This window comes from Nyctereutes procyonoides, unplaced genomic scaffold (genome assembly GCF_905146905.1).
Source record: "Nyctereutes procyonoides isolate TBG_1078 unplaced genomic scaffold, NYPRO_anot_genome, whole genome shotgun sequence".
NCBI classification, from domain to species: Eukaryota; Metazoa; Chordata; class Mammalia; order Carnivora; family Canidae; genus Nyctereutes; species Nyctereutes procyonoides.
Genome location: NW_026575123.1, coordinates 1,187,136 through 1,198,908, shown reverse-complemented (window position 1 = coordinate 1,198,908; position 11,773 = coordinate 1,187,136). Strand labels below are relative to the sequence as shown.

The window sequence follows — 11,773 nt, the reverse complement described above, 5'->3', positions numbered from 1 at the left end:
ATTTCTCCCCTAAAATAAATTTACCCACTGTATTAGTTAGGGTAATGCAGTTTCTGTGACAAGTAAATCTTAAAAAAATCAGTTTTTTAACACAATAAAGATTATTTCTTGCTCTCATAACAATTTAGCTCCAGTAATCCTGGTTAGTGGGAAGATTTCCTCCAAATGGGCTTCTATCTTGTGAGACTGGAGTCTCTTAGAAAGGAAAAGAGAAGATGGCAAATCCGTGTCTACTTCTTGAAAGCCATAATCAAGAAGTAACATATAGCATGTCCACATCAACTAATGCAATGCCTGTTTTAGCTCTAAAAGGCTGGGTCTGATAAATGTAATTTTTGCCTGGCTAGCAAACTTTTGATGACTACTTTGCTCTAAATGAGAAGCATGAATTATTTAGTGGATAGATGGCCATTTCTGCCACATCTTGTGATTATAGCCTTGGTATTAAGAAACTTGATATTTTAATCATCATTCACATATTGGCCATTTGTCCTTATGGCCAAGGATCATATCTTGATAATTTATAGTTTGCAAATCTCAACAATCTGCAAAATTGCAATGTTCTTTTTTGTTTCACTATCTCCCTGGATCAATCATTGATCTCTATAACAAAGCAAAACAAAAGGCATACTCAAAGAGTAATCTAAGGGCATTGGATAAAGACACTGTTTATGGAAGGGGTAATGGGAACAAAAAGAGGTGCTGAAATATGCATTGGGATGATGTTATCACCCCTAGGCCTGAGGAGTTAAGAGGAGGGTCTTTGAACCTTGTGACTGTCTGATGGGGGCCATGGCCTAAGATACAGAACACACAGCCTTTGTCAAATGTGGCATGGTAGGGAGAAAGCCAAGGGAATGAATACCCTGACCATGCTCTCCTTTCACCCTTTGATTACTGTGAGTCCCTCCCAATAGCTAAATTAACCGTAAGCCAGAGGAAAGTTGCTCCAAGAAGTGTTGTTCATTTGAGCTCTACCTCCCAAGGCACAGGGTGGGCCTGAGAGGATCTTAGGAGGTAAACGCAAGCAAATTCTCCATATTTTTCAAATGATTTTCATGCAACCTGAGATTCTAACCTGAAAAATAATGTGACTTAACTCTCTGTAGCCTTTATCATGTAATGATTTCTATCCTGAGGAGAAAAAGAGGAAGAAACCATAAGTATACCAAACATGCATTAAGACTAATGTTGGGAGTACAGGAAAGGAAATTCAGTGAATTGTCATTAACTCCCAGGTGCTCTCAAATTTTATCAGTACCAAATATCAAGCTCAGGAAGATCTAGTTTTCTCTAATACAATACATTCTCTGATAAGTTTCTTTGGGGGAAACATTGGGCTCTCCCAATAAAGGATTAATATGTTACTTGTATTGCTCTTGTTTTTAATCGCACTACCTGCTATTATTCATTACATTCCAAGCACTGTTTCAACGGGCTTTTATGTGAATTATTTTGATTCTCAAAATAGCACTCTGATAGAAACACTATTATTAGTACATTGTAACTTAATTGTAATTGAAGCACAGATAGATCAAATTATTTACTGAAGTTCACTTGGGTAGTAAGTGGAAGAGTTAATATTTGAAACTAGGAGGTCTTATCACAGAACCTGTGCTATTAAAATCTGTACTATTCCAATTTCATGTATAAGATGCTTTTGATCTGAGTACCAGAGAAAAGAATTTTTGTAGGCATTGTTTGATTGGTTTATGTATTTTAAAGATTTTATTTATTTATTCATGAGAGACACACACAGAGAGAGGCAGAGACACAGGTAGAAGGAGAAGCAGACTCCATGCAGTCCAATGTGGGACTCGATCGTGGATCCTGGGATCATGCCCTGAGCCGAAGGTAGATGCTCAATCGCTGAGCCACCCAGGCATCCCTATACGTTTACATTTTTTAATTACGTTTTTTGCCATAAATGAAGATATATTCTTTGAAATTTACTGGTGCCATAGTAACATATAAACATATGTTTTTCCATTTGTGGGCAATAAAACACTAAAGTCCAGAGATATGGTTGGTTGTTTTTGGATGGTTTTCTGAATTATTAGTTCCTATTCCACCTCTCTAAGTCAATAAGCAAAAACAGTAAAATAATGATACTATACCTCAAAAGCCAAGATCTCAAGACATTTGAAGTAGAAACAGAATCTGAAGCATTTGCATTATTTTTCCTTAGTCCCCCCAAAATCTGCTTGTTGATATCGATAATCTACATCAAGATAAAGATTCAAGTGTCTTTGAGTGTTAGAGCACAAAGGTAAGTAATACGTATTTATTGAATATATATTACATGCTTGGTACTGTATTCAATATTTTATATATTATACTAAATGATCCTCACTATTACCTGTGAGTAAAGTAATAATATCAAGCCCACTTCATAAGTGAGGAAACAGAGTAATTTAGCAAAAGCCGCACAGGGAGCAAGTTCTAATGTAATTTTTCTCAAAATATATTAAAATTTATTTGTAGCTTTGTCTCAGCCTTCCACTGAGAACCTTATGCATTTGTATTTGAACATCTGTATGCTTTAACAAACATCTCAAATGAGATGTTTCAGAATCTTATTTATAAATTTTGTTACCACCAATGTAAGAAGAAAGAGTACTTCAGGGAAGCTGTGGGAAAGAAATGCAATTTTTGCCTATTATCCTATGAAAGAGTGCCTCTCCACATATCTATAAATTCTTCATGAATTACTCAGCAAAAACCAAGCATAGAACTGTCAGGAAAAGATAAAACATTTGTACTTGCTGCTTTGTTAACTTGCCTATAGACCTTGTTAAGAAGTATTTTTCTTATTTTTAAGCACCATCAAGTTTTTTGCATAGAAATTTTGTTTTCCTTGTGCAGAAGGAAACTTTATTTTCTTTGCTGTTGAATCTGACTGAAGGTGGATTCCAAACACAATTGTGTAATGTTTTACAGATCAATCTTCTCACACAATGAGAAGCCGCTTTCTGTTTCTGCTGAGCCAGGAACCGTGTTTGGTGCCAGGCATACAACAGCAAATGGGAAAGTCATGGTGTTGGCCTTCATGGGACTCTGATGTTTTATTAGATTGTACAACTGTAAAATAATGGGCGCGATTCTATCTGAAATGTGAGAAAATGAATGTTAAAGTGACTACATGACTAATTGGTCCACGGTTGTACATTAAGTAATCATACAATCTAGATTATTCTACTTACTCCAAGTTTAGTATCCTTTCCATTACCTTATGCTGACTTTCAGATTTAGGTATTTTGCACAGCTTAAGCCAATTAAGTTCTAACTTTTCTTATTTCAATTTAAAATGTATATGTTTATGTCTGAAAATGCGCCAAATCATACCATGTTGAGATGATTAGGAATGGAAGAGAAGAAGAAAGAAAATCCATGGAAACAGGACAACTGAGAACCAATCATCATTCACAGATAGGCTTCTGGATGTATAAAGAAGAAACAAAGTTATCTTATCCCTTGTTATAAAGGGATATATATATATATTTTTTTTTTGAAGTGGTATTGTTAGAAAAGATAATGCAAAGGTGACTCCAAGGGAAATAAAGGGAAAAATAAGCCATTTTATGGCTAGTGAGTTCTGCATCCAGATCTTTCATTGTAAAATTGAGCACTTGTCTATGACATCTCTTTGCATTAAAGTAGTGCGTCCACATTCACCATGCCTGCCTTTTTCTCACATATTAAATAATGTTTGTTCTTACAGACAGTAGGGTAAATTTTCCCATTATAAAAATAAGCACAATTCATATTTTCTCTTTCGTTTCCAGAAAGCTCAAACCTGTGAATGGAAAAGATAGAATGAGTTCCTTCGAAAGCTATATAAACAGTCAACAATTAAACTCTGTGTGAAAGTATTTTGTTGCACAAAGTGGAAACAGTAGGGGGATTAATGCAAAAAGCCACATTCAGATCATTGACGAATTTTCAATCTGCTTGGGAGTATAAAGTATGTACATCTGAGTAACTCAATAGCAATTTACTATAGCAGTGATTAAGCAACAAGTGAGCAGTAGGCAAATAGGTGTCCAGAGAAAGAGATGGATGGGATGTGAAATGATAGGAAAAGCTTTACTTTTTCATCTTTTCATGGAAGATAATGCTTATTTCTGCCTTGAAGGAAGGGTAGGATTTAGATAAACAGAGAAGAGGTGAGAGACCCCATAGGTCAAGTAGCTGCACCAAGTGGGACTGCGCTTAAGGAAAAGTAAGTTGATTAAATACTTTTGAAATGAGGATTTATGCTACAAGGTAGCAGAGATAAGGCAGCACACTCTATTGTAGTTGCCTGTTAACTTGTCTATGTTCTCTGCTGTGCTGATTATGACAAGAGAACAAAAAAATATATATTTAATTTATTCACCAAATACCTATGGGATACCTAGTATGTGCCTAAGTTTGTGTGTGTGTGCTGATATTGATAGAGTAAACAAGGACACAGTCAGTTCTACTAGGAAAGTTACATCATGGTAAGAGGACATTGGTAAGAAACCAACAAATGGAAAATTTCAGAGAATGGCAAGAGAAATGAAATGGTTATGATTATGGACTCAAGTGGATATAGGTGGAAGGAGGTTAATTCAGTTTGTGCAATTTAAGTTGACCTCATTGAAGAAGTGATGTTTAAACAGACACATAAATCACAAGGAGGAGCTCATCATGGAGTTCTGGAAGTGGAGCATTCTAGAGGAAAACAGTAAGTACAAAAGCCCTAAGACAGCGAAACAAGTTTAGTTCATTGAAAGCACAGAGGGTTCACCAGTTTGCCTTCAATATGGTGAATGAGTCAGTAAATGATAGGAAATAAAGCTCGAGATCTAAGATGTTTGCTTATAGTTGCATTATCCTTTGCTCCTACCCATAGTAAATACTTAATATCTGTTGAATAAATTAATTGAAAATTTAAGTAACGATCATATTGTACAAGTTGTGGTTATCAGTGTAAATTTTAACTGAAGAGACATTACAGTTTTGATATACATGATGAGCAAAGGCCTTGAGATTGGATATTGGAAAGCATATTAAATACTCAGTGTAAATGCCTCCTTTGCTTGGACTGTCTGAAGAAGGATGGAGCCTTATGATATGAACATTAGAACCACCTTGTGAACGGTGGTTGCCTGATTTGTGGAGACCTCTGGGGTGGAAGAGTATGCAAAATGATACTGGAAAGTCAAAAGAATCCTAGAAGTAATCACTTTCAACCATTAAATAACAAAAATGATCATTTTGTTTGAAAAATATGTGAAGAGACTCATCAACCTAAACACACACACACACACACACACACACAAATGTTTCAATGGTAAATTTGAGGGTAGAAATGAATGGGGAAAATATCAGGAATAGAAATGGATTGTAACTTAGATTAAGAGTAGAGGAATGGGAGAGTAAGTTAAGTAGAACTGTCTTATTAGAAGTACCATGCCAGTGAGTGTGCTGCTGCATATATAGCACACAGTAGGGCATAGAGCCACCTACTAACTTTTAAGTAACTTGTCCTCAAGAGGGTAGAGGATCTCAAGAATAAAATTTTCTAGTTGTGCCTTGAATTCTGAATGTCCAGTGACTTACACATCTTTGGAGGGTACATAGCCATCTTCCCACATCCAGATCTCATTAGGGTTCTTGCGGGATAATCCAACCCAACGAATTAATCCAGTCCTGGACTTTATGTATTTCTATTGCAAACACAGATATATATAATGGTCAGCTGACTTCCACAGTTCTTGTAATGGTGTAAAAACAAAACTTTGTGATAAGATCCTGAACAACAGGAACACGTTAGATTATATGTCTATGTTAATGCTCATTAATTATATTTGATATTTAGAATTGTGCCAAGTTTATTTGTTTTAGAATAAAAAATTGCTTGTTGAACACAGAAAAAAATGTTCACAGAAAGCAGATATTCTAACCTTTCTACACGCTTATCTTCCATCGATTGAAGACAAGAGTTTCAAATAGTGTGCCAAATATGGCTCTTAAATAACATAGTAGTAAACAACTAGAGAAGGAAAATGAAAAAAGAAATATATTGTTGGTGAAACTTTATTATTCCCTAGATTTAAGTTCTACTTACTTTGATTTCATTCCTTAGTTTAGTTTATAGTAGCCTACAATATTTACATTGGAAGTATTAAATTATTTTAGTTGATTGAATAAAAGAAATTATATGATGTCTTTCTCAAAAGGATTACAAGCAGCATTTGCTTTTTCTAATTTATACCTTTTTCTACTTAGGAATTATCACTACCTACTATAGGATACACTGTACTTACTTGTTCTGTTCATTGCCTATTGCTTCAACTAGACTATAAGTTCCCTGAATCTAGAGACTTCTGTATGTTTTATTAAGTGCATTGGTTCAGCTACTGGAATAGTTCCAATGCATATTTGTTGAATTAATAGAAAAATCAATCAGTCAATCAATCAATCTATGGGTAACAAAATTACAAAGAGTCAAATGTACTCTCAAACCTCCTAGAAAAACAGGTAGGTGAGAAAGCATTCATGGCAAGTAAAAAATGACTTGAACTTCTTGACAGAAGTGAGGCACAGAATGGCATTCCATAAGAAAGTCACTTTTGACTGCTTGATTTTTATTTATTTATTTGCTTATTTTTAAGACATTTATTTATCTGTTTTAGAGAGAGAGACAGCAGAGGAAGGGGTAGAGGAAGAGGGAAAGAATCTCAAGCAGCCTCCCTTTTCATGGGTTTCGATCCCATGACCCTGAAATCATGATGTGAGCCAAAACCAAGAGTCAGACGCTTAACCAACTAAGCCACCTAGGGACCCTGACTGCTTATTTTTTTAAAGGTTGAGCTACCCCTCATCTTTCTATTAACTCTTGATCTTTCTTTAAAATATATCCACATTATATACTTCACCATAAGAAGTATATTCTACTTGAAATTCACCTATTGTTTCTCAAAAATGACATCACTTCCTCTTTCATTTATAAACTTCCAACCTGCCATCAGCTTAGAATAGCAAGATTCAAGACATGTTTGTACGTCTTCAATTAATCTCTTATTGAAGTTGAGATTTTAGGGTACTCTCATTTTGCTTGATCAGGAAGAAAGTTAATTTATTTACTTGAATGTCTTCTCTATGAATTTCAGTTCACAAAAAGAGTTAGTGGGTGGTACAGCAGTTAGACTAACAAGGCGCACAAATGATCATGAGTGTCACTGGAATGATCTCCTCATGTCTGGTCCATTACTTTGGCTCAGGAATGTATAAGTCAATTTTTTTTAAAAAAAGATTTTATTTATTTATTCATGAGAGAGGGGCGGGGGGCAGAGACACAGACAGAGGGAGAAGCAGGTTCCATGCAGGGAGCCTGATGTGGGTCTCGATCCTGGGACTCCAGGATCATGCTCTGGGCCAAAGGGTGGCATTAAACTGCTGAGCCACCCAGGGATCCCCATATAAGTCAATTTTGTTGATCAATTACAGCAGTTCTGAAGAATATTACTGGCTTGACTATTTAAGTTCATTTTAATCTCTGTACACAACCCAAATTCAGATCTTCTACTTGCTTTCATTTTTAATATACAGAATGTGAATAATTACCACATTGGAAGCTATCGGTTAAATACTATAAACAATTTCTGCCTTTCAAAAAATGTTTTAATGAATCTATTATTTGGCAGAAGGGAGACTCCAAGGCTTGGTTTCTGATTTGCTCCAGGATTCACAAAAAAGAGAAAAACTGCCTTAAATAATAAAGGGAGAGTGCATGAGTGAATGTGAACATATTTCACTTCAAAACAGAACCTTTGTTAGAAGCTGTCCAAGAGGAAAAATGTGGAAAAGAGACTTGTTTAGTAGAAAAATTTCAACTGAAATCCTGTGTATTTTGCAAATAAAGTTGTTCCCAAAACTATGGAAAAGCCTATGAAAAGGTGGAGTCTGAGTCATGGTTTGTTCAAGTTCAACTGTTGAACAATTTAGCAGAAACTGAGGACTCACATGATATTTGGATGACATTTCTATTTATATTTTACAATGGTATTGAATTTCTTTATACTTTATACATAAGATTCTCTTATGAGTTAGTAAATGCAATTAAAGGAGTTGAGAAAAGTGAAATGGCTTGTCACAGAGATAACACCAGAACTCTAAGTCTCATTGGTTCATTTTACTCCTTTTTACTCTTAAATATGGTCATTTCTACTGGGCTTGATGAGGTTCTCAGATTAGCAGAGATTGGAAGAAATGAGGGAAAAAAGTATGCATATATTTTAAAGTCAAATGTTTCACTTAAGATTCTTCTCCTTATGACTCCAAAATATTTGACACAGGAATCTCCTTACCAGAACCTTCTGGCTGGTGATCTTCAGCAAAGTAGCATTCACGTTAATACAGTACTGCTTACTCTCCTCCCATGTCAAGTTGTGCTTGAAGAATCCATAGCAACTATCTCCATAATATCTCCAGTTTCTGTCACATGGGCTGCATTTATGGCCTTAATATGAAACCAAGCATAGGAGTCCATACTTTTTACTTTTGCTTTTCCCACATGTTGGTGTTTCCTGCAGATTTCCAGGTTCCCTACAGATAATATCACAGAAATACTCCAGGGGGAGGGGAGATGAAACGGTTACAAAACCATACTTACGGACATTGCTCTTTGGTTCCGATTGTTTTATTAAATATTGGCAGAATTGCTTTGCTAATTGGTTCAGTGTTCCTGAGACATTTTTATTCTCCACTTGTTGGTAGTTTTGCTCTGTAACAGCTAGATGAAAAAGTTAGATAATAATTTATAATCAGGATAATAATGGTGATGTGAAGACTTTTCAATGAACTTTAATTTCAGTAGAACTGTCAATCTGTGAAGTGTTTCCTAGATACACACAAGTAAATGAGTACTGCAAAGGGGTCTGGGTAGTGGGCGGTATAAAGAACAAATTAAGAACTGTGCAAAACTGACACCTGATGGTAATCCAAAAGAAGAGGTAAACTATGTGAAGGAGACAATCACAAATAAGAAAATGCCATGATCAAATTGCATGCCCAAAGCAGATGTTTTGATATTTCTTTGTTTTGATATTTCAGAAGTGAATGACCTCTGTTATTGTTTCTAAGATTTATTTATTTATTTATTTATTTATTTATTTATTTATTTATTTATTTATGAGAGACACAGAGAGAAGCAGAGATACAAGCAGAAGAAGAAACAGGCTCCCCTTGGGGACCCCCGATGTGGGACTCGATCTGGCAACTCCAGGATCATGACCTGAGCCAAAGGCAGATGCTCAACCACTGAGCCACCCAGGTGTTCCAATTTTTTTCGCATAATATGAAAATATCCATTTATTTTAAAAATACATATTGATTTCTTGTTGCACTCAAAATACTGTGATATTCAGAAGAATAAAAAAGATGGCAAACAAAAGATTCTACAATATCTTGTGAGAAAAGAAGCAAGCACACAAGCAACAGCTACATGGATGGTAATGTGACATTGGAGGGATTTATACAAAGAAAAAAAATAGATACAGTAGGTGGGATATGAACTGCTTCTGAGTGAAAGTAAATGCATTCATTAAACAAAGTGGGAAGGAGGGCATTGTAGAAAGAGGGAATAGAGTGGAGCGAAATTTAAGACAGGAAAGAGGATGTGTTTGTGAAATAGAAAAGTCCACATTGGCTGGAACTGAAGATACACAGGATAGGGAGAAAAAAATTTGAAAAGATTGTGTGGATCTAGGCTGAGGGGAATCTTGAAGACCAGTTTAAAATTCTTGAAAATAGGGATCCCTGGGTGGCGCAGCGGTTTGGCGCCTGCCTTTGGCCCAGGGCGCGATCCTGGAGACCCGGGATCGAATCCCAAATCAGGCTCCTGGTGCATGGAGCCTGCTTCTCCCTCTGCCTGTGTCTCTGCCTCTCTCTCTCTCTCTCTCTCTCTCTCTCTCTGTGACTATCATAAATAAATAAAAAAAATAAAATTCTTGAAAATAATTTAAATTGATACATCAAAAAAAGTGATTTGAATCAGAAGGGAAAAGTCAGAGTTCTCCTTTATTGGGAATGTCTTGGCAGCCATGTATAAGGTGGTTGAAGTAGCAACAAATAGATATGTAAGGACAATTAAGCTTAGTGGTATACACCAGGATCCTTAGGTATTTCTTTCCTCAGAACAAATCTTTTGCAGTGAGTCGATACTTACACATTATCCCCAGAGTCACCAGCCCAACAATTAACCCCACGCACAAGATCAGCAGAATCAAAGCCATCACACGCCACAGAGATGAGTTATCAGAGTCAACTGTAGGCATACAATAAAGATGTTAAGGGGCAGGCAGTATGACACAGCTATGGGGCAGCATCACCCTTACCCCTGCCCTCTCAAGACTTTCTGAGTGATATAAACTGCCTCATTGCCAGATCTTGCTGATGTTCCTTTGGTGATCATCAAGTATAACCCATTCCCATTCCACACATCCATCCTTTTCTAATGGACTAATCCCTGAGTCAAAATACAACTGTTAAGGCTTTGTATGTCTTTGCTTTGTTTTGTGCCAACGCTGACAAAATACTTGCTCTTATAAGCAAGATTGAAGAATCATATCCATTTGCTGACAGCTTAGAAAATGAGGTTATAAAACATTCTTTCCTCTTCTGCTGTTGGTTTCTATCCCTTCTAGGAGTAAACTGTATAAGCCTTAATGTAACGTACCCTGTTTTTATCTTTTGTGGCTTGTATTCTAAATAAGTCTGCCTAAGCCAATGCAGCTATTACTCAAATTCTGTAGTGCAGGATGGTCATCAGGAAAATAAAATAAAACTATACGTGCTATTGCTAGTAGAGAAAGAGAAGTAGAGTTGACTTATTTCAATAATTAACTTCCAAATTGCTGGCTCTGGATATTCTTACCTGAGGTGAGAGCTGATTTTCGGGTTTTAATATTTAAAGTGATGTATCCATCTTCGTCCAGCATGGCTTCCTTTGGACTGTAAGTGAGCTCAGGGTTCAATGACTTTGCAAAATTGTGGTGTCCACTTTTATAGATGTTAGTGTCTGTCAGTCTGCGATCCTCTCTCTCTGGTAAGGTGGGGCCGTGTGAGTTGGGGCACATGTTTTTTGTTTTGTTTCATTTTGTTTTTGTTTTTTTTTGGGGGGATTTTTGCTCTTCCAGGAAGCCCTTTCATAACTGTTGTGAGATACACGGACCTTGAACATAAAAACATAAAAATAATAACTTGCAGTAAAGGAGTAAATATGGTATTTGTTTCCTGTTTTCTTATCTTCAACTCTGAATAAAGGAATATCTCATTATTATGTCCTTTCGAAGAACAAAAGTTCATTCTTTATCTTAACCTTAGTGGAGTCTAAAGCATATTGTTTCAATGAACTGCTTTCTGATGAAAATTCATGGATAAAACATGGGCAGATACATAGTCTATTGCATTGTGAGGAGCAAGTCTAATATAATTTGATCTGATATGAGCTAGAGTAGGTGTTTCAGGGTTTTGTTAGAAGGTGCCATTCCTAATTATGACATAGAATTAGTTCAAATTTTTGCATCTTTCACAAATTATATTTTTCAAAAATTGGAGGACTCCACAGGAGACAGGTTTCATATTGCTTGGGCTTAGGCATGAGAGAAAAACAATCTAATAAAGTGAAATAATAGGGAGTTAGGGATTACTGCTTTTTAGTAATATTTTCACTTTAAAGTGAATTTCCAGCGATGCCTGGATGACTCAGTGGTTGAGAATCTACCTTCAGCTCAGGTCGTGA

General features: G+C 36.0%; 1 protein-coding gene across 1 annotated transcript; it reads right to left on the bottom strand.

Moving 5' to 3' along the window:
• Nucleotides 1-1,711: 1,711 nt before the first annotated feature.
• On the bottom strand, nt 1,712-11,095 carry CLEC1B (C-type lectin domain family 1 member B). The gene is made up of 6 exons (XM_055336693.1): nt 10,907-11,095; nt 10,199-10,297; nt 8,645-8,764; nt 8,340-8,491; nt 5,590-5,696; nt 1,712-3,796 (listed from the first exon to the last, which is right to left on the bottom strand). Exons 1-6 carry the CDS (start codon nt 10,968-10,970, stop codon nt 3,652-3,654), a joined length of 687 nt encoding a protein of 228 aa, XP_055192668.1. The 5' UTR covers nt 10,971-11,095; the 3' UTR covers nt 1,712-3,651.
• Between the last annotated feature and the right edge of the window lie 678 nt (nt 11,096-11,773).